The sequence below is a fragment of the Colletotrichum aenigma genome, assembly GCF_013390185.1.
Source record: "Colletotrichum aenigma strain Cg56 chromosome Unknown KSG_Cg56_contig04, whole genome shotgun sequence".
Taxonomy (NCBI): domain Eukaryota; kingdom Fungi; phylum Ascomycota; class Sordariomycetes; order Glomerellales; family Glomerellaceae; genus Colletotrichum; species Colletotrichum aenigma.
In genome coordinates, this window is record NW_023500910.1 from 5,483,865 (window position 1) to 5,504,033 (window position 20,169).

General features: G+C 54.7%; 6 protein-coding genes across 6 annotated transcripts; 4 read left to right on the forward strand and 2 right to left on the reverse strand.

The window, feature by feature from the left end:
• Positions 1-962: 962 nt before the first annotated feature.
• Positions 963-2,714, forward strand: chyH-4 (FAD-linked oxidoreductase chyH; the record flags this gene model as incomplete). Its single annotated transcript, XM_037322548.1, has 3 exons — positions 963-1,208; positions 1,307-1,523; positions 1,588-2,714. The coding sequence occupies 3 exons, from the start codon at positions 963-965 to the stop codon at positions 2,712-2,714; spliced, it is 1,590 nt and encodes a 529-aa protein (XP_037180028.1).
• Positions 2,715-2,990: 276 nt separating this feature from the next.
• chyC-1 (Short-chain dehydrogenase chyC) lies at positions 2,991-3,782 on the reverse strand (the record flags this gene model as incomplete). The annotated part of the gene is made up of 1 exon (XM_037322549.1): positions 2,991-3,782. The coding sequence occupies one exon, from the start codon at positions 3,780-3,782 to the stop codon at positions 2,991-2,993; it is 792 nt and encodes a 263-aa protein (XP_037179455.1).
• A 1,442-nt stretch (positions 3,783-5,224) lies between these two features.
• On the forward strand, positions 5,225-6,412 carry chyM (Oxidoreductase chyM; the record flags this gene model as incomplete). Its single annotated transcript, XM_037322550.1, has 1 exon — positions 5,225-6,412. The coding sequence occupies one exon, from the start codon at positions 5,225-5,227 to the stop codon at positions 6,410-6,412; it is 1,188 nt and encodes a 395-aa protein (XP_037179454.1).
• A 274-nt stretch (positions 6,413-6,686) lies between these two features.
• chyD-2 (Amidase chyE) lies at positions 6,687-8,941 on the reverse strand (the record flags this gene model as incomplete). Its single annotated transcript, XM_037322551.1, has 4 exons — positions 6,687-8,006; positions 8,066-8,149; positions 8,244-8,713; positions 8,785-8,941. The coding sequence occupies 4 exons, from the start codon at positions 8,939-8,941 to the stop codon at positions 6,687-6,689; spliced, it is 2,031 nt and encodes a 676-aa protein (XP_037179457.1).
• Positions 8,942-10,872: 1,931 nt separating this feature from the next.
• Positions 10,873-18,415, forward strand: chyA (Nonribosomal peptide synthase chyA; the record flags this gene model as incomplete). The annotated part of the gene is made up of 3 exons (XM_037322552.1): positions 10,873-11,051; positions 11,120-11,276; positions 11,360-18,415. The coding sequence occupies 3 exons, from the start codon at positions 10,873-10,875 to the stop codon at positions 18,413-18,415; spliced, it is 7,392 nt and encodes a 2,463-aa protein (XP_037179456.1).
• Positions 18,416-18,923: 508 nt separating this feature from the next.
• On the forward strand, positions 18,924-19,785 carry chyE-1 (Glutamine amidotransferase-like protein chyE; the record flags this gene model as incomplete). The annotated part of the gene is made up of 2 exons (XM_037322553.1): positions 18,924-19,406; positions 19,489-19,785. 2 exons carry the CDS (start codon positions 18,924-18,926, stop codon positions 19,783-19,785), a joined length of 780 nt encoding a protein of 259 aa, XP_037179451.1.
• Positions 19,786-20,169: the final 384 nt, after the last annotated feature.

Sequence of the window (20,169 nt, forward strand, 5' to 3'; positions counted from 1 at the left end):
CATCAGCTTTGACCACGTGCTCGTTCGCTGCCCATGCCCAGTCCATATTATACAGTGACTCCCCGACTGAGACAATTTAGTTCGTCTAAAGAGCCACACCGCTAGCATCGGAATTGCATCCGCCCTGACTACGGAAAGATCGGGGGACTGAGAATGTCAGTGCGGTATCAGTGGACAAGGTTCAGATCACTGACTTGGGGGTATGTACACAATTCAGGCCCCATCGCATGTTTTCTGACGAGGTATGCATAGTGGTAGTATATTGTGTGGTGACTTACGGTGTGGCCGTCAAACAGTACCGGCTTTTACCCCGAAACTTACCTGGCCGGCCCCGAGCCTCCCTCTTCCTGGAGGGCGACTTTCAAAGTTCAATTGAATCTCCACCAAGCCCACAGTCATGGATCCCCTGGTTTCTCTTACGTTTTGCGGTGGGACTTCCCAGTACGAGATGTGTTCTTGTAAGCTTTTCCTGCTTTCTTGACTCTTTTGAGTTGATATCTTGGTATCTCAACGCTACTGCTGTCAGCTTCCTTCCGGTGTGGCCCATGATGGCGATGAGCCTCGCTTACTGTTCGAAAGGAGACCAATGCCCCGGGCTGATGCCTGTTTCTGTCAACTTGTGAACCTTCTCCCCCCGGTCTTGGCCAGTAACTGGCCGCAATTTCAACTTCGGCATCCTACGCACGCGGGTGATGGGGTTTGCCGGCTTCCGTCCTGGTTCGGAAGTGAGGCCATCGTTAGTCCCGGTTCCGCGTCGGCGAGAATTCATGAGTCGTGAGCCGGTCTCGCTTGGAAGGGCTATTTTGCAAAATGCAGCGTCCTGCACTACATCTTGAGTCCATCTCAGGTATTTCAAGAGTAGCTCGTTGCGGCCGCTGATTGATTTGTTGGAACCCGATCATTCACCAGTCATATTCGTACTCAGTTCCTGAACATCCCCCAGGGTCGCAGTTCCAGTCACGATGCACCCCACCGGCCTGCAAATTCTCGCTACGGCGTTGACTGCTGTTGGTGTAAATGGCCACACTCTTTGGTCCCGGCAGGACGCCGACTACCAAGCCCTTGTCGCATCGCTTTCGAGCACCGCCAAGGTCTTCTATTCGGGATCTGACGATTTCAACAATGTCACGACGCGGTGGTCAAATTTGGACATGCCGACGGTGAATGTGGCCGTGAGGCCTGCCACTGAAAACGATGTTGTCGAGACGGTAAGAAGAATCGTCCAATTTTGTTTTTCATACTTCCTGTCTACCTTTCCTCAGTAGATCTTTTGGCTGATATTGGAATCGGGCGGTTTGGCGCACAGGTCAAGTTTGCCAATAAGAAAGGTCTCCCCTTCCTGGCTACAAACAGTGCCCATGGCGCCATCACCACACTGGGCAAGATGAAGAGCGGCATCCTGTTAGACCTCGATGAGCTCACGGGTGTGGAAATTGCCGCAGATGGCCAGACGGTGACAGTGGCCGGCGGAACCAAGTCGCATGTTCTCTCTCACGCGCTTTGGGATGCTGGCAAGCAGGCTGGTACGTGTCTCTCCTCCTACACCTATCTAGACCTCCGATGATGCTAACACATGGCGGTTTGAAGTCACTGGTGCATGTGAATGTGTCTCATATCTCGGACCCGGCCTCGGTGGTGGCCACGGATTCCTCCAGGGCCGCCACGGGCTGATTGGCGACCAGTTCCGTTCCATGAACGTCGTGCTCGCCAACGGCACGCTCGTGACGATCAATGAGACCGCGACCCCGGACCTGTGGTGGGCCATGAACGGCGCGGGCCATAACTTTGGAATTGTCACCAGCGTGACATCCCAGATCTACGACGTCGAACATCAAGACTGGGCGCTAGAGCTGATGAACTTCAGCGGCGACTTGGTGAAGGAAGTGTACGAGGTGACGAACAACGAGATATTGAAGAACGGGACGCAGTCGGTGGATTTGATCAACTGGAGTTATTGGATGATGAGCCCGGATCTTGATTCCGAGAAGGTCAGTTCAGCCCTCGTCTTCCTCGGCACCCTACCATCCCCCTACCAAACCCCAAAGTGTGCCAACGTTATGTCTAACTTACTCTCTCAGCCCATCGTCCAAGTCCTCCTCATGCAAGAAGGCGTCACTACTGTCGACCCAGCCTACACCGCCCCATTCCACGCCCTCGGGCCTCTGTCCAACTCGTCGGAATCTGGCGTATACACCGACCTCGCAAAGTTCGTCGGCGTCAGGACCACCGACGGCCCGTGCCTAAAGACCGGCGCCAACAACCCGCGCTTCCCCATCTACCTCGAGACCTACAACACCACCGCCCAGAAGCTCGCCTTTGATTTCTTCGCCAATAGCATCGTGGCCAACTCGGCGCTCAGTAACTCGTTGGTCACCTTTGATGACTATTCCATGCAAGGGGTCAAGGCCAAGGCAGGTGATTCGAGTGCGTATGCGCACCGCGCCCAGAATGTGTTGGTCGGGCCGTTGTTGCAGTACATGCCCGGGGACGCGGCGCTTGACGAGGAGGTTGCGAAGCTAGGGAACGAGTTCCGCCAGATTCTCCACAAAGGCACAGGACGTGATTTTGTTCCCGTGTACCTGAACTACGCGTTTGGAAATGAGGGGCCGGAGCAGTGGTATGGACAGGAGGAGTGGCGTGTGACTCGCCTGCGAGAGGCGAAGGCGGCGTATGATCCCAATGGCTTGTTTAGCTTCTATGGACCTATTGCTTAGGTGAGTTGAGGTGGGGGCAATGTTAGATTATTCATAGAGCTTTGGTGGTCATTTCCGGTTCTCTTAGCTTTGCAGGACGCGAACGCTACTTATTTAGGCTCGGAGGGCTTGGTTTAATTTAATGTCACGACTATGAGTTTGCTCGAAACACCACGCGCTTTGTCTCGGAAAAAGTACGAGGATAATCTCGCAGATATGAGTCTACTCGAAGACTACTGACTTGAGTAATCAGCGAGGTGACTAACTATCTGGACATCAGATGGGACATCGGCGCCGTCAGGCAGAACCCGGCAGCTTCAGTCCCGTAAACTCCTCCAAAGCCTTGACCACCGCCTCCTGCAAGCCTACGTCTTCGGTAGCAGGCAGCGGCTTGCCCTTTTGCTTCTTCGGATCAAAGTACCGACCCGTCTCTCCACTAATATCGTACTCGCCCTCGGCCAGCATGACATACGTCTCCAGCCCGTCTTCCATCTTGTCAGGTGCCTCGAACTTCGTGAGCTTGGTGGGCACGTAGCCCGGGTGCATCGCCACAACCGACGTGCCCTTGCCCTGCATCCTCTTCGCCGCCGCATTCACAAGACACATGACGTGGAACTTGGAGTTGCAGTAGGCTTCGAAGTCGTTCCACTCCTTCTCGCCCCTCTTGAGCCAGAAGATATCCTCGACGTCCGGCTTCCCCTCGCGATGCAGCACCGACGCCACATACACGATCCGTTTCGGCGGCGTCAACAGGCAAGTGAAGATGTACGGCGACACCAAGTTGACAAAGACCTGGGCGGGCACGCCCGACTCGGTTTCGCGGAAAGGCCCGTACAGCAAGCCCGCATTGAGGACGACGGCGTCAAATTGGCCGACTGCGTTGGCCTGCTCGGCGAGGGAGCGAGTCTCGGACGTGCTGGTGAGGTCGGCGATGAAGACGCCCGCGGCGCCGGGGACGAGCTTCTTGGCCTCCTCGGCACGGGCCGCGTTGCGCGCGTGCAGATAGACGGTGTGCTTGCGCTCGACGAGCTGACGGGCGGCGCCGAGGCCGAAGCCGTCGGTGGATCCGGTGATGAGGATGCGGCCCATCTTTCACTGGGGGTGAGTTGCGAAGGTTTACAGGGGCGGGATTGATTTTGTGTTGGGATGGTGTGATTTTGTCGACCAGGAGCTTAAGAGAAATGAGGGATGATTTTGTAGGGACCGATGGTGAGTGGATGCAGCGGGTGAGATGAGTGAGGTCCTCACGAGTCACGACATCAGGAAGTGGAATCGCGGCGGCGGAAGCAGGAAAAATTCTTGATGGTAAAGTGGATCTGTTCTGTAGCAACGATTACACGAGGCATTTTGCGTACTGCGTATAACCGGCTTGGATCGGAGTAAGAACTGAGAGCTGATTCTTGGTGGAGCATCTGCATGCTACCTGTCAGGCGGCGGTAATTAGAAGCGGCACAGCCTGATGTTCAAGTCTGCGTGGATATTATCATATTCTGCAGGCAAGGGTTGCTTGGCATCTTGTTCATTTGGTTTTTTTTTTTGTTCTTCTTTGCCTCTGTGCCAGCTTGGCAGGCAACGTGAAGTGAGGCGTCTCGAGTGGGACACCTGAGGGGAACCGGCGGGGTTAGGCTGACAGCCCCGGTTCCCCGGAACCCCGGAGCCCCTCCGAGACCCGCCGAGCCCCACTGAGGTCCAGATGGCCTGGGCAGAACCCCGGCGTCGCATTCGGGCACCGGCGCTTGACAACCGTGCACACGCCGCTTACTATGAGGCTGATAATCCAGCACCAACAGCTGGATACACGTGGAGCTACAACCAGCCGCATCATCACCGGTAGCGGAGATTTCGCACACCCAATTAAAGCACCTCCGAAGTTGACAAACCAAGTACTTCGTACTGCTATTCGCGCCGAACTCGGGACCCTTGTATGTGCCCCCGGACCCCGAGGGCCTTGCGCGCGATTCATTACGTTTAAAATGCTTTCCCCAGCTCCACGGCACGGCCCATCGTCCGGCTGTACCCTTTCATCCGCATCTATGCCAACCGAGCTTTGGCATATCTTGTTAGCCCTGCCTGCACCCCTGAGCCGGATCTATGCGCAAAGTACTCAGTACTCGTTGCGCATGAATCGTGGGTGGGATCCCGAAAAATGGGACTTCAGTGGGCAGTGCAACTTGGGTGGATCCTTTGCGTGCAAGACCCTCGTTTGGCAACACACTTATGGGCAAAATCCGGGAAAGGATTAGCCGGAAAGACATCTCCTTAGTTGCAGAGCTGTTCAGTGAGCGTGTGACTATGTCAGGCCGCTCTCTGTGAAGGCGACGCGAGAAGTCTCCGTTTTACGAGGTGCAACTTCTAATAAGGCTGCCTTCATGGGAAATGTCTCGGATAATTGCGGGAGGCATTTGACGCACACAGGTTCTCATGTACCTCGTCGGTTTTAAGAGTCTCGTAGTGAAATAAGTAAAACGAACAAGGCCTGTCAGCATCAGAGTTCACACGCTTGTTTATCATCGTCAACGCCAACTTTCATCATGTCCCACCAAGGCATCTTCCGCTACCTGCCTCCCAACGCAAAGCCCGCCTCGGCCAAAGAGGCCTACCTCCTGCCCTCCCTCTCTGAGTTCAGCTCCATCGTCACGCTTCCACTCACAGACCTCAAGCCTACGCTCGACCTGGGCAATGCCTCGCCTTATAAGCTCTCGGTGCATGGGTTCACCTCCCGTCGGCACCATTCGGCTTTACACGCTGAGCCATTCGGCCATGCGAGCTGGAAAGATGAAAGGGCACTCAGGGACGTTTATTTTCCCGAGGTGGAGGAGTTTGTGAAGAAATTGACGGGCTGCAAGACAGCGGTGGTGAGTGCGGCGGTTGTGCGGACGCAGACGTACAGTGAGGGCACCAGCGATTCTAGCTCTTCAGCAGAAGACGGCGGGAAAGGAGAAGGGGAACAGAAGGAGAAGGAGGGAGAAGGGGGCAGCAGCGGTGCTACTCCCATATTTCCTCCCATCGTCGGCCTCGCCAAGTCCGACGGCGTCTCCCCCGCCCCCAAGGTCCACCTCGATCTCACGCCCAAGGGTGCAAGACTGCACATTCGCAAGTACGCCCACCAAGTCACTTCGGCGGCCGAGCACGTCATCACGGCGGAAAACGCTCTACTTTCCTCCGGGGTCCGGTTGGAAGATCTCAAGGACCACTACCACGAGGCCGGCGTCCCGCGCTTCGCGCTGTTTTCCATCTGGCGCCCGATCAAGACGGTCAAGCGGGATCCGCTGGCCCTCGCACCAGCCAACAAGTTTCCGGAGGAGGATTACGTGATTTCTGCCCAACTGGAGCCGCTTGACCGGACCATCCCAGCTCACCTGTCGCGCCTCGTTGGTCCCCAAAGTCCCAACTCCGCTTCCGCCTCTACTCTCGCTTCTGCTTCATCCGAGGAGACTACGTATGATACCGAGGGGTATTTGGCCTACGCACCAAAGGATGGAGAGGAGGGTGTAGCGCATGACTGGCATTTCATTGCAGACCAGGAACCGAGTGAGGTCCTGGTGATCCAGTTGTTTGACAATGAAATGGAGGCGAATGCGAGGGCACCACGCAAGGATGGAGGGAAGGGAGGATTGGGCGTCGGCGGGACGGTGCACAGTGCGTTTGAACTCGTGGGACAGGATGACACGGAGGAGGCCCGTGAGAGCATCGAAGTGAGGGTTGCGGCGTTCTGGTGAGGCGGAAGGCGGGACATAGATGATATTGGAACGGCCTACCTACCTAGACAGGTACATAACTTGGCAACAAATTGTAAATTGGTTTCCCCTGGAGTTGTCATTGTTGTTGCATTGTTTAAGAGCCAGACCGTTCCCCATAACTAGGGGCAAAAGGCGCCCGCAGGAACGGGTTTCCCGTAGAGGAATGAGTGACGAGTGAACACGAGGATGCAATTATCACCACTGGCCAAACCCTTCTACGAATACTGATTACGGATGTATGCAACTCTACTTTCTACTGCCCCGGCACCGCCTTCTTTACGCCAAATCTCTTCCCCAGCACCACAAATTGGGCCACTGTAATGGCTCTTCTTAAGGACAATGCATCCTGCTCCTCAAACGCCCTCTTCACCGCCTCCTCGGCCGCCTGCCAGTCCACAAAGCCTAGCTCTTGGATGTTTTCCTTCGTCACCAGCTCGGTCACCTTTTGCCACAACGGGCCCCCGACCCAAAACTTCCTGGGTCCCATATACGCCTTCTTGCTCATGTTGTAAATCTCATCGGTCACAAACGGCTTCACCGCCTCACGCAGAATGTGCTTCTCCCGCCAGGACTTGGTGCCGTGGTGGTATTGGATCTTAAGCGCCGGAGGGATATTGTTGACGTACTCGGTGAGATGGTGGTCCAGGAACGGACAACGCGACTCGACTTGGTGTCTCATGTCGACGTTGTCACCGTTGTAACGCAGGATGAAGTGCGGCATGAAGGTCTTCACAAACATGTACTCCGCCGTGTGGAATGGGTGCCACCGCTTCCGAATGTTCTCGCGCACGCGGCCGTCGAGGCCCTCAACAAGCGCCGTCTCTGGCGCCGTGTCCCCGTGGGCATGTCTGGTCCACTCTGCGAAGGGAAGAGAGCCCACGCGCGCGATGGAGGGAGCGACGTACCCGTGGTTCATCATCCTCTCAGAGGAAGCGGAGATCTCTGGTGTGAAATCCCCAAAGATTCCGCGCTTGCTGGCGGCCACGGCCGTCTGCAGCGCCTCATCACGGTCACTCGCAGAGAGCTGCTCTTCCTGCGCCGCCCACGAATGATCGGCCTCGCTCAGCCAGTCGGCGCGGAAGGCGTCGTAGCCGCCGAAGTGCTCATCCGAGCCCTCTCCGGTGATGACGACTTTGATCCCCTGCTTGTGGACGGCCTCGGCGAGCGCGTACCGTCCCATTCCGTTGAGATCCGGCAGTGGGATCTCGGCGTTCCACACCGTGTCCTCGAAGCGCGCGACCAGGGCCTCTTCGTCCATTTTCACCATGTGAATGTCCACGCCCAGCCATGCAGCCGTGCGGTGCGCCACGGCCGACTCGTCTGCGCCGGTACCCTCGTCGAACTGCACGGTGAAGCACTTCATCTTGGATGGCACGGTCGACGACTCGGAGCCGAGGTGGTGGCCTTGCTTCATGAGGTGGGCCACCATGCCGGCCACCGAAGACGAGTCGATGCCGCCCGACAGGTAGACGGCCACCGGTACGTCGGCTTTGAGGCGGATTCTGGTGGCCTCTAGGAGACGTGTGCGGACGTTCTCCGTGAGTTCAGTGGCGGAACGAGAGTCAGGGATTGACTGCGACGTGGACCTTAGAATTGATGTGCTATATAGGAGAGATGCAGGAGGAGGCTTACCTTGTCCGGATACTCAACGTCCCAATAAGGCACCTGATATTCTTGCTCACCAGGCCTTGCTACCAAGTAATGTCCCGGGAGAACCTATAGCACATCACGTTTCATCAGCACTTCGTCATTTCTCCCAACGCCTCATCCACAGAGGGCCCAAAAGTCCAAAGAAATAAGTTCTACTCACCCTGTAGATACCTTTGAAGTAAGTCTCGCTTCCCACCCGCCAACTCTGTTCCCGCAACTCCCTCACACCCCACTCCATTCCCTTCCCAAACCTCAGAAAGCTCTTCATCTCGGTGGCCACCAGCAACTTCCCACCGTGCCATGTATAGTACAAGCTCTTGATGCCATACCGATCCCGTCCAGCAATCAGCCTCTTTTTGCTCTCGTCCCACAGCACGAACGCAAACTCGCCGCGGAGGTGCTCCAGGAACGAGAGACCGTAGTGTCTGTACAGAGCGATGACAATCTCACAGTCCGAAGTCCCGACGAAATGGAACTCGGGTGAGAGGAGATCCCGGTAGTACTCGTGGTTGTAGAGCTCGCCGTTGACGACGGCGGAGATGGTAGGCGCGGTGGGAGGGTGAGAGTCGTGGAAAGGCTGGTTGCCGGTGGGAGAGAGGTCTAGAATGGACAGACGGACGTGACCGAGGCCTTTTGGAAAGGGTGGTGTCAGGAAAAACGGCTGTCAGTTGGACGTTTCACGAGGGAAGGATAATACTGACCGACCTGATGGTTCTCACTGTACCATGTTCCTCTGGCGTCAGGACCGCGATGGGCGATGATGTCAAGGCTGCTCTCGAGCTCGTCGACAACCTGTCTGGTCTCCTCAGGGCTTCGGTGGGAGGAGCCATGGCTCATGAAGGCGCTGATTCCGCACATGTTTGCTGGATTGGAATGGCCTAAACAAAGCGTACCATGGAAAAATCTCCGTTGTGACCTCGCTATTCACGCCTCTAGCAGCCAGTCAACACCCAATCCATTAGAGGATATTATTAAACATTTTACGAGTCATCTATCGATAACACGGGCACTTCGGATTCAAACAAGCTGCTACGGAGTCGACAGCAGATGCCTTGAGACTCGCGCTCGCGCTCGCGCTCGCTCTCTAGAAGTACTTTGGTAGTGTCCACAAGTTCAAAACCAAGGTCTTCATGGAGTTGGAGGCACTAATGCTGCTTTGGCCGTAAGCACAGCATGGGATTCCCACCAGCCCCCACTGCAAAGTGTCAGGGTCTTTCCTCTTCCACCAGTGTCCCACTGGAAGCAAGCCGGCCGAGAGCGGCAGAGCGATCACGGAAGCCTCCATTTTCGGAGGAGAGTGTTTTGCGGACGAACCATGTCTTCCAATTGCTACACGGGTACACGGTCGGTAGAATGTACTCTGTACAAAGCAGGGTGCGTCTGTAATAGATTTGTGGACTTTCCGTTACCTTGTCAAAGTATGACAAGTCGTGATGGCATGGGGGGCGGGGGCTGAAGCGAGTGTTATGGATCCCGGAGCTTATGCCATCTTCTGGACTTAGACCGGAATCATTGGATATTTCACGTCTGAATCCATCACAAAGTCTCATAATGGGCCTGGTGGGTCACCTTTGACCGTATCCTGAACCCACTGTTCAAGCTTTACAGCGTTACCAGCTCTTTAGTAATACGCAGGCGAAGTGTAACTGCTCCGCAAGAAGTCGGCCCCACTTGTGATGCATCTCATCGCTGCGGTCCAAAGGATGGTTCCCGCCTGCGAGCCGGTCCGGACAAAGCCCGGGGCCCCGGGCGGGACTTTCGGGCGTCTGGATCGTCACAATACCTGACTCGTATACTGCTGTGGAAAAGACGTTTTGACGCACTATGCCGGCCAAACTGCGGCGTACTTTGTAGTTCATGTTTGGAATTAGAAGATGTGGGTTTGTTGAGACTGGCCTGCACCAAATGCCTCAGCTCACAACGCATACCTCGGGTCTAGCCCGGCAACCGGGGCTCTATACCGTTGCGTACACCTCCAAAGGACGAAGGGTGCCACAATGACAGAGTTTCTGAACTAAAAGTCCCCCTCGAAATGATGCGTGTATTCAGTCGTGCGAAATTCAACGCTATGGCTGGCTGATATTGCACCACCGTAGTCCAATACCTCTTCAAAGGGTGGCCGGAAGCACGACCCGACGGTCTAGACTTTTGGTTTGTTCGTGCATTTGGGACTCTTCAACGCTCATCAGCACGACTTTTGGGCATTGATCGGCAAGATTAAAGGGACAATACCAAGAGTTTTCCGGTCTGTTTACAGGTCCTACGTAACATGACGAGTCAGAGGAGAAGCGCTCTTACCCAGTGCCAAGCGTGATTTGTATGCCTCGGATAATACGTTGCGATTTGAGCTTGTCAGGATCCTATACCATGTATTGTGTACCCACAAAGTCTGATTTGCAGCTCGTGAGGACAGGGGAGCAGCTGAGATGCACCAGCAAGGCAGCAAAGAAAGAAAAAAAGAGCCGAGCCACCCGAGTCACAGTTACTACCGCGGCGGTTAATTCAGACTTCAGACGCTCGCGGGATTCATCCCGACTAACTGCTTTCATCAGGGAAGGCGAAGATTTTATGGCAGCTGTCCCGGGACCCGAGCTGGTCTGGTCAGTATTCTTCCGCTCCGCTAACTTTAGAGATACAATCAGACAGTTAGCACTCATCGGCAACTACGTCTATCCCTGACTACCACAGACTTTCCCATCTCAACCTTACGAAACCTCAAAAGGACCATCCCACCAACACCAACGCACTCTTAGCCTCCGCAGATTCAAGAGGGCCTTTGCGAAGAACCTATGGCCACCGTCACCGCTACGGTGCCAGACCTCTCTGGCGATAACCTCATCTCCTGGCTTCAATCAGAGCACAAGACCCTACTAGACCTCTTGCGAGCGGCATGGGGGATCACACTGGTGAGCTATACAGGGTCTGAGGATGTGGGGTTTCGTTCATACAGTCAGAGCGGTGGGGTTAGGTATGGGATTCCCCCCCCAGCTTCGTTCTCAAGTGAGTTAGTTCAGGAGGCTAATAGAATGAATCAAGTTGGTGGCACTCTCATGCCTCGGCGAAGCAACCCGTACGCTCGCTCTTTGAAATACAGCCGCACAAGAATGCCCCCGAGGAGAGGGAAACTGTAGTTTGGGGGCAACGCTCGGTTGTTTTCGAGGGTGAGGGAGAAGGTGTTCAGGACATTGCAAACGTGAGTTTTCGTGTCCCTCTCCCAGCTTCGTCAGAACGAATCGGCATCATGAGAAGCCAGGAGTAAGGCTGACAACTCTAAAGCAATTCGATCTTGCCGTGTCCTTTGACGAAGACACGATCAGCATCAGTCTTCAGCACAATCCTGCCGTTATTGCATCCGAGCAGGCTTTCATGATTGCGGCAACAGCAGCTAGAGCAGCCGCACAGTTTGTAAAACACACCAACTCTATCATCTCAGACCTGGACCTCGTCAGTGAGACCGACATTGTTCGCATCTTGCAATGGAACTCCATGCCAAACAAGGAGATTGGGCGTGCGAAATGCATCCACCAGGTCATCTCGGTCACAGCCAGCTCCCAGCCCTCCACCACTTCCGTTTCCTCCTGGGACGGCGACCTCACCTACGGCGAACTCGAACGCCTCTCTTCTGCACTGGCGGTGTCTTTAAGGCACTTGGGCGTTCGGAGAGAGGTCTTTGTGCCACTTATACTCGACAAGTCCAAGTGGGCGATCGTGGCGATGCTTGGGGTGCTCAAAGCAGGCGGTGCATACTTCTTCTTGAACCCTACGCATCCTGTTCAGTATAACAAGACACTGTGCAAGCCATTTGATATCAAGCTGGCCGTCTGCTCGCCGAAATACCACACACTGGCGCAAAACTTTGCTCCCAGGTTCGTGGAATTGGGAAACGAGGCCGGTAAGGACCTCAAGGTTTCATTACCAGAGGACGAAAGTCACCCCAAAGAAGAAAGCCAAGAAACCCCAAGCCCCTCCCAAGCAATGTACGCAACCTTCACCTCAGGCACGACTGGCAACCCGAAATCCATCACCACCTCTCATGACGCCTTTTACCACATGGCCATGGCCACAGCCTCCTCTTCTGCCTTGCACATATCGCCATCTACCCGCATGCTGCAGTTTGCCTCGTACACGTTCGACGTCGCGAACCGGGACATACTCATCCCGCTCATGTTCGGGGGCTGCGTGTGCGTGCCCTCGGAGCGGGAGCGCGTCGAAGATCTCGGCGGGTTCATCGAGAGAACGAGCGTCACGCTGGCGAGCTTGACGCCGAGTATGGCGGGAACGCTGCGGCCAGCTTCAGTTCCAAGCTTGAAGCGGCTTGTGTTCGGCGGAGAACAGATGACGGAATCGCACGTTCGGAGTTGGACGAGTGATGAGGACAACAAAGTCGTGCTCTTCAATGCCTACGGCGTTAGCGAATCCACCGGCATCGCAGCTCTTGCGCGGGATGTCCGGCCCGGTGGTGATTCCTCGCCCTCCAACATTGGCCGTGGCAACGGTTCCACGCTTTGGGTTCTCTCCATGACCGACCCTTCCCGCCTCGCCCCCGTTGGTGCTATGGGTGAGCTCGTCATTGAAGGGCCATCTGTTGCACGTGGGTACCTGAACGACCTGGAGCGCACGGAAAGATCATTCCAGACGGAGCCAGAGTGGAAGAGGGCTTTTCTCCAACGGCTTACTGAGAATACGAATGGAGACGAGAAAAGTGATAAGAGGTTCCCTTGGACAAGAGCGTTTCGGACGGGTGACTTGGTCCGATACAGTCCCCGTTTGGACGGAACGCTGGAGTTAGTGGGCAGAAGAGATCATCAGGTGAAGGTCAATGGTCAGCGACTAGAGTTGGCGGCGGTGGAGAGCCAAGTTGTGGCTTGTACGCAACTCGACCCGTCCACCGTAAAATTTCAGCATGCTGCCGTGGTGGCCGTGAAGACGAAAGAAGGTGGGGGTGGCACGAAGCTTGTTGCAATTCTTGGCGTCGAAACCTCCCGCAGGCCATCTGCAGCAAGCCTCGGAACGAAACTTGAAGGCAGCTGGGAGTTACAAAACGTGTTGCAGAATCACCTTTCGCAACAGATGCCCGCGTTTATGGTTCCTTCTAAATTCATGTTCATTCAGCATATGCCGCTCACTTCATCGGGGAAGATAGACAGGGTGTTGCTTCAGGAGACAGCGATTCGTGAATTTGCCCGTCGTCAGACCGGAATGTCGGGTGTTGGTGGTGAACAAGCTGGGAGCGAGATCACGACGACCGCGGAGAAGATTCTTGTCCAAGCTTGGTCCAAAATACTTGACATCGACGAGGAGGGCATCTCGAGGGAAGATTGCTTCTTCCAACGAGGTGGAGATTCGATCGCAGCCATCAAACTCGCCGCACATCTTCGCGAGAAACGGATTCAGATTAAGGTTGAGGATGTCTTCAAATACTCCACCCTCGCCGACATGGCCGCTCTTCCTGTTCTCGTCCGAGGCGTCAACGCTAGCACCGCCCTCTCCCAAGCATCACCACAGCCTTCAGCTGTCCCGTCTCCTTTCTCGCTGCTGAAAGCTCCACAATCAGTCATTCCAACTATTGTCAAGGAAGTCGGTCTGTCAAGAGAGAAGATTGAAGATATCTATCCGGCAACACACATCCAAGCGGGGCTCATCGCGCTTACGGCACAGCATAGTGGTGCGTATATCGGCAGCTACACCTGGCCCGTACGTCATGACATCTCTGTCGCACAACTCAAACATGCATGGGAGAAGATATGGCAGATGAACCCTGTTCTCCGGACTCGTGTTTTGCAGGATCCAGAGGGGGCGTTTCAAGTTGTGACTGAAAGTGGTTGTGATATACCATGGACAATGGTCGACGATGTTGACGAATCAAGCTTATCGGTGGAAATTGCTGTTGATGGCAAAAGCCCTCTAGTACGCTTTTATCTGAGCAAAGAAGCATTTCGGCTGGACATTCACCACGCGCTCTTCGACGAATGGTCTTTGGATCTCCTTCTGGAGCAGGTTGAAAAGGCGTATGCTGGACAATCTCTGCCTTACCAACCCTTTTCACCATTTGTGCAAAGCCTCCTTACTCAGGAGCAAAATATCTCCACTGAGGAGTTTTGGAGGGAATGTTTTGCCGGCCTACAAACTGAACGCTTTCCTACCGGCAGCAGCATTACGTCCTCCACCGCCGAGAAAGTCATTCTCGAACACACCCTCTCTCTCGACCCGACCATGGCGAGTGCCCACTCTAAATACACACTCTCCACCACTCTTCGTTTAGCGTGGGGTATCATACTCTCAAATCAGACTGATTCTCCGGATGTGGTCTTCGGCGCAACAGTTACGGGTCGGAATGCGGACAATCTCGAACTCACAGGACCCACGCTTGCTACGTTGCCTGTTCGTATCAAGGTTCCAGGGGACCAAGCCATCCACATGGCGCTAGAGGAAGCGCAAAACGGCTTCGCCAATATGATGGCACATCAACAAACGGGCCTGCCGCGGATTCGAGCAGTGAGTAGCGAGGCGGCTGACGCGTGTGGATTTCAAAACCTCCTGGTTGTCCAGCAACAGTCGGCAAAGATGGACAATCAACAATGCTCACGCAGCAGGATCTTCGAAACTTCGGCAAGCATAGGGGGCTCAAAGTCGCCTGACAACGCCAAGGCATTCGCAAGTTATCCGCTTGTCCTCACTTGCCGCCCCTCACAGCACTCCATCGCCTTCACCGCCGCCGTGGATCCTACCTTGTTGGATACGGACACCACACGCGGCATACTGAGACAGATGGCGCACGTTGTGCAACAAATTCTGACCTCGACTTCCTCCTGTTCCTCCTCCATGGCACATGATTTACGAATCAAAGACATCGATCTCATGCCACGGCAGGATGTGGAAAGGTTGAGCAAATGGAATGGCATTCTACCAACGGGGGTCGAGTCGCCCATCCACCACACCATCCGCAAGAATTCCGGTTCGCAGCCGGAGAAGGTTGCGGTCCATTCTCATGGTTTAAATCTGAGCTATGAACAAGTAGAGCGCTACTCGAACTTGCTCTCGCAGCATTTGTACGCCGCGGGTGTGAACAAGGGGGACTTTGTGCCGTTGTTACTGGAACGCTCTCCATGGGCGCCGGTCCTGATGCTGGCCGTCCTCAAACTCGGCGCAGCCTTTGCCCTACTTGACCTCTCACACCCTGTCCAGAGACTCCGCACGATGTGCACCGTGCTATCGGCCAGAAGAGTCGTGTGTTTCCCTCACCATCGAACGATGGTGGAGAACGATCTGTTGCTGCCGGAGGTTATCTTCGATCCGGAGGTCATTACGGATGTCTCTCAAAGCACCCAAGATGCTCCCGATAGACTGGCGGAGATAGACATGGATGCCCCGGCCTGCGTCGTCTTCTCGTCTGGCTCAACTGGTATCCCAAAGGCCATCCAGCTCACGCACCGCGCGCTGTCCACTTCAGCGTATCACCTCTCCACCACGGGCCATCTCTCTCAATGCTCCCGTGTCTTCAACTTTTCCTCGTTTGCATTCGACCTCTCCATCGGCGAACTGTTGTTCTCACTTAGCGCGGGCGCGACTGTCTGTGTGCCGACCGAGGAAGAGAGACGAGCGAACCCGTCCAAAGCCGCTGGAGATTTGAGCGTGACGTGGGCTTTGCTGACACCCTCCGTGATCGGCCTGATTGACCCGGAAGAGGTGCCTACGCTGCAGGTTCTGGCGTCGGCGGGGGAGCAACTTACGTCGCAGATTGTGGAGAGATGGGCAGGGAGGGTGAAGTTGTTCAACATGTATGCGCCGGCCGAGTGTACCGTCATCTCGCACATTTCGCGCATTCTACCCGGCTCAGATACACCGCCGGCGTGTATCGGTCGGAGTCCCGGCGCCGTATCGTGGGTGGCGAGCCAGAACGATCACCACAAGCTTGTGCCGATTGGGACCATTGGCGAACTGCTCGTCGAAGGCCCCGTCGTGTCGTCAGGATACCTTGGAGACGCCGAGAAAACGGATGCTGTGTTTCTTTCTCCTTCGAATCCACCCTCATGGCTGACGCAGATCCGCGGCGAGGCTCAGGGCGGCAGGATTGGCAGGGTGTACAAGACGGGGGATCTGGTGAGGCAAAGAGAAGATGGCACTTTGTTGTTCCTCGGACGCAAGGATGACCAAATCAAGCTACACGGGCAGCGGCTAGAGGTTGAGGAAGTGGAACTCAGCATCACCTCGCTGTGTTCGAGTGTCCGCAAGGTGGCGGTAGATTGTGTCAAGATTGCCGAGAAAGGAAGAGGGCAGAGATCTTTTTTGGTGGCTTTTGTCGCGCCGAGCGAGTTTGAAGATTGGGGAGAAGTCGGAAAGGAGGGTGGACTGGAAGTGATCCAGGACCCCAACGACAACTTCTACAACACCATCGAGAGCCTAAACACCTCTCTCCAGGACACCCTTCCCTCATACATGATCCCCTCATATTTCCTTCCCTTTTTGAATATTCCCCTCAGCTTGTCCGGGAAGGTGAACCGCAGACTGTTACGGGAAGAATCGACAAATCTCCTCAGCAGCCAGGATCACAGGGAGAAGTACCAACTTCGCACGCGCACAGCACGCGAGCAAGCAGCAGACGGAGAGCAGGTTCCTCTCACGGAACATGAGACCCAAATCCTCCAAATAATCGCTCAGGTGTTGCATTTGGATGCGCAACAAGTGCCCATCAACGGCAACTTCTTTGGCATAGGCGGTGATTCTATCTCGGCCATGCGTGTGGCTGCGCTCGCTCGACGCAACGGACTTCGGCTGGGCGTCGTCGAGATCTTCAAGCACCAGATCCTATCACAAATCGCGGCTTCTTGCTGTCCAGAGTCAGACACAGACAGCACCACTCGAGACTTTTCGGAAAGCTCATCGACCACCGACGCCACGTCTCAAGATTCTTCTGAAAGCTTGTCGACCACCGACAGCAATAGCGAAAGGCCCCTGGAATGTCAACTACCGCCTGGTCTGCCACAGGAGGTTGCGCAGCAAGTGGAATTGGCTCTCCCTGCGACAGATTTCCAGACAATGACCATGTACAACTTTTACTCGCGCTATCTGTGGATTTCGCTTCCGGACACCATCGATACTGATAGGTTGCAGCAGGCGTGCCAGCTGTTGACGGAGAAGCATTCAATTCTGCGGACCGTGTTTTACACCACAACCACCACCGCCGCCACTGGCTCCGTCGTCCAGCTCGTCCTCCGCAGTGTTCTGGTGGACCTGAAGCATCACAAAGACATCGACTCATTGGACCAGCACTTCACCAGCGATTCGTTGTCTCACGGGCCCCCGGTCAACGGAGCCGAAGGATTCCAGGTGCAACTTCTCTCACTACGTGACGGGCAGAAGAGATACCTGGCACTGAGACTCCCGCACGCCCAATTCGACGGGTTGTCCCTCAACGTCCTCGTCGACGATCTGTCGGCCGCATATGATGATAACACAGGCCATTCTCTGGCTACCTGCGCGCAATTCTCAGACCAGGTCAAGTGCGTGACAGAAACAAAAACGACACCTGAAGCGTACCAAGTTTGGAAAGACATCCTTGACGATGCGGAGATGACCAGATTGGATGGCCAGATTTTGCGCCGCGGAGATAGCGTGGCGAGAACAGAGGAGGGTGGGGAGAGCGTTAAGGAAGAGTTGAGCGTCGTGACAGCCTTGACCGAGACAGCGCCGTTGGCGGCGCCAGCGAGTATCACGATGGCTACGTTGGTGAAGCTGGCCTGGGCTCTCACACTCTCAAGGCTCTTCTTGCCGGAACAACCCAACGGAAAGTGGCCGGGAGGCGGAAGGAGTGTGGTCTTCGGTCAAGTCATCCACGGCCGCTCACTCTCGCTCCCCTACGAAGACAGGATCGTGGGGCCGTGTCTGAATATCATCCCCGTCCGGGTTCTTCTACCACCCACCAAGACCAATCTAGACGACCCAGTGAGCACCCGGGTGCTTTTGGAGCAGATCCAATCGCAGCACATGGCCACGCTCCCGGTAGAGAACCTGTCCCTCTCGACCATTGCAAAACACTGTACCCACTGGGCACCGGGGACACATTTTGGGAGTTTTGTGAGGTTTCAGAATTTTGAGGATGATAACGGCATGCGATGTTATCTGAACGGAGAGAGCTGTGAGACCGGGCTGTGGAGTCTGCCCAATAAGCCTTCCAGGACGGCGAATGTGTTGATTATGCCGAAGAAAGCGGGGAATTTGCAAATTACGCTGACGGTAGGGAACATGGTGTTGGGCCAACAGGATGCGGATCGTGTTGTGGGATGCTTCAGAGAAGTTCTAGAGAGTCTCGCAGGAGGCGAAAAGGTCATTTGAGAAAGTTTCAATGTTTCGGCTAGGTTCATATTTGACAGTGGAATGGATTGTTTTATGTTGTAGTTATTGTTATGCCTTCAGTTAGAAAAGGTTTGCCTGTCAGACTTCACGTGTCACTTCACAAGAGCTTCATTATCCATGGATGGCGCCGATTACGCCCACACCATTTCACACACTACATTCTCACCAATACAACCTCTTCTCATGGAAAACACCTTAGAAGTCTCTTTCTCAGTGTGTTGTCTTGTGTGTATCTAGCGAAATATCTTGTGCTGCAATCTGCGTCTGAATCTGGCTATAACCCCTATCTTTACCTCTGAAGTTCAGTAATGCCGGTCGTAGTAGCCGGATCCCTCTCCGCTTTTAGGCGGAAAGGTGGGTGGACCCCTACGTCTGACAAGTGAATCAGCTATAAATTCAACACAAAAACCCTAACTTCGGAACTCCATCATCCAAACACCCAACTCTCCAGAAACAATCTTGACGATTTCCCAACAGACCAGCCAACATGGCGTTCCGCGTCGCTATCCTCGCAAATTTCGACCCGGAAGAGCCAGGTGGGAGCGAAATGTTATCCAGAATCACCACTCTCCTCCGCTGCTCCCGAACAGGTGCTACTGAGATCGCTGTCCACGCCGCCATCCGCGGCGATGCCTTCCCGGATCCGACCGAGTACGATCTAGTGATTCTGACAGGAGGACCATTCAATCTGTTGAAACACACCGAGGAGAGTGAGAGACCGGAGTGGGTGCGACGAACACTTGGCTGGATCCAAGAGACTGTGAAATCCCACGAAGCAAGTGGGCTCAGTGAGCCAGGTAGTAAGAAGAAGGCCAAATTACTGGGTATCTGCTGGGGTCATCAAGCCATTGCCTTGGCTCTTGGAGGGCGGTTGGGACGGGTGCCGCAGGAGAGAGGCGGGCAATTAATCGGTGTTGAGACCGTCCCTCTCACTTCTCAAGGCGCTGCTTTCTTCAAAACTGAGTCACTTGTATGGACCTACCCACCCAATACCCCCCAACCTTCCTACAAACCAATAGAAAAACTAACATGTGCTTCTATATATACTATAGGACATTCAAAAGAATCATGCGCTTGTTGTAACCCACCCCGGGCCATATCTTACACCTATCGCTTCTTGCTTATCCTCTTCTCAAAACGAGGTTCTCCTTTCCCACAGCCCTCCTATTCTCACCTTCCAAGGCCACCCAGAGATGGACGCCGCTCTTGCAAGACTATTTGCCGGATTTGCGACGGGGGGCGCGTCGGACCGTGCAAACTGGATTCCGTCGGAAGGGCTGAAGGGTATCGACGACGTACATGATGGGGAGGCGATCTTGAAAAGGGTAGCGGCGTGGGCAGGCGAGTAGAGGAAATAAGCGAGGATGAATTGGGGTCTGCTCGGCTATATTAGTCGACGAACTCGTTGGACGTATGGTCCGCCTTTCTGCCCAGAAGCGGTGAGGCCTTACGCATCGATGGTGATGAACAAGTAAGGTGTAAGTAATACACAGCCAGCAAAATCACTCAATGTATGACGTGGGATACAAAGATCTGCTCATCCAGAGTGAAAGCTCGTCAGCCATGTTATTAGCTGCGGCATTATGAGATGACAGTATGCCTGACCGGGGGTTGGAACCTCAGCTATTATGCTACGTCTTAGATATGTCATTTCCCAAGGCGATGCTATAACAGTCTTTTGCAAAATCAAATACGCTGGTCATTTAAAAGATGGCCTCTTAGCATAACGGCGA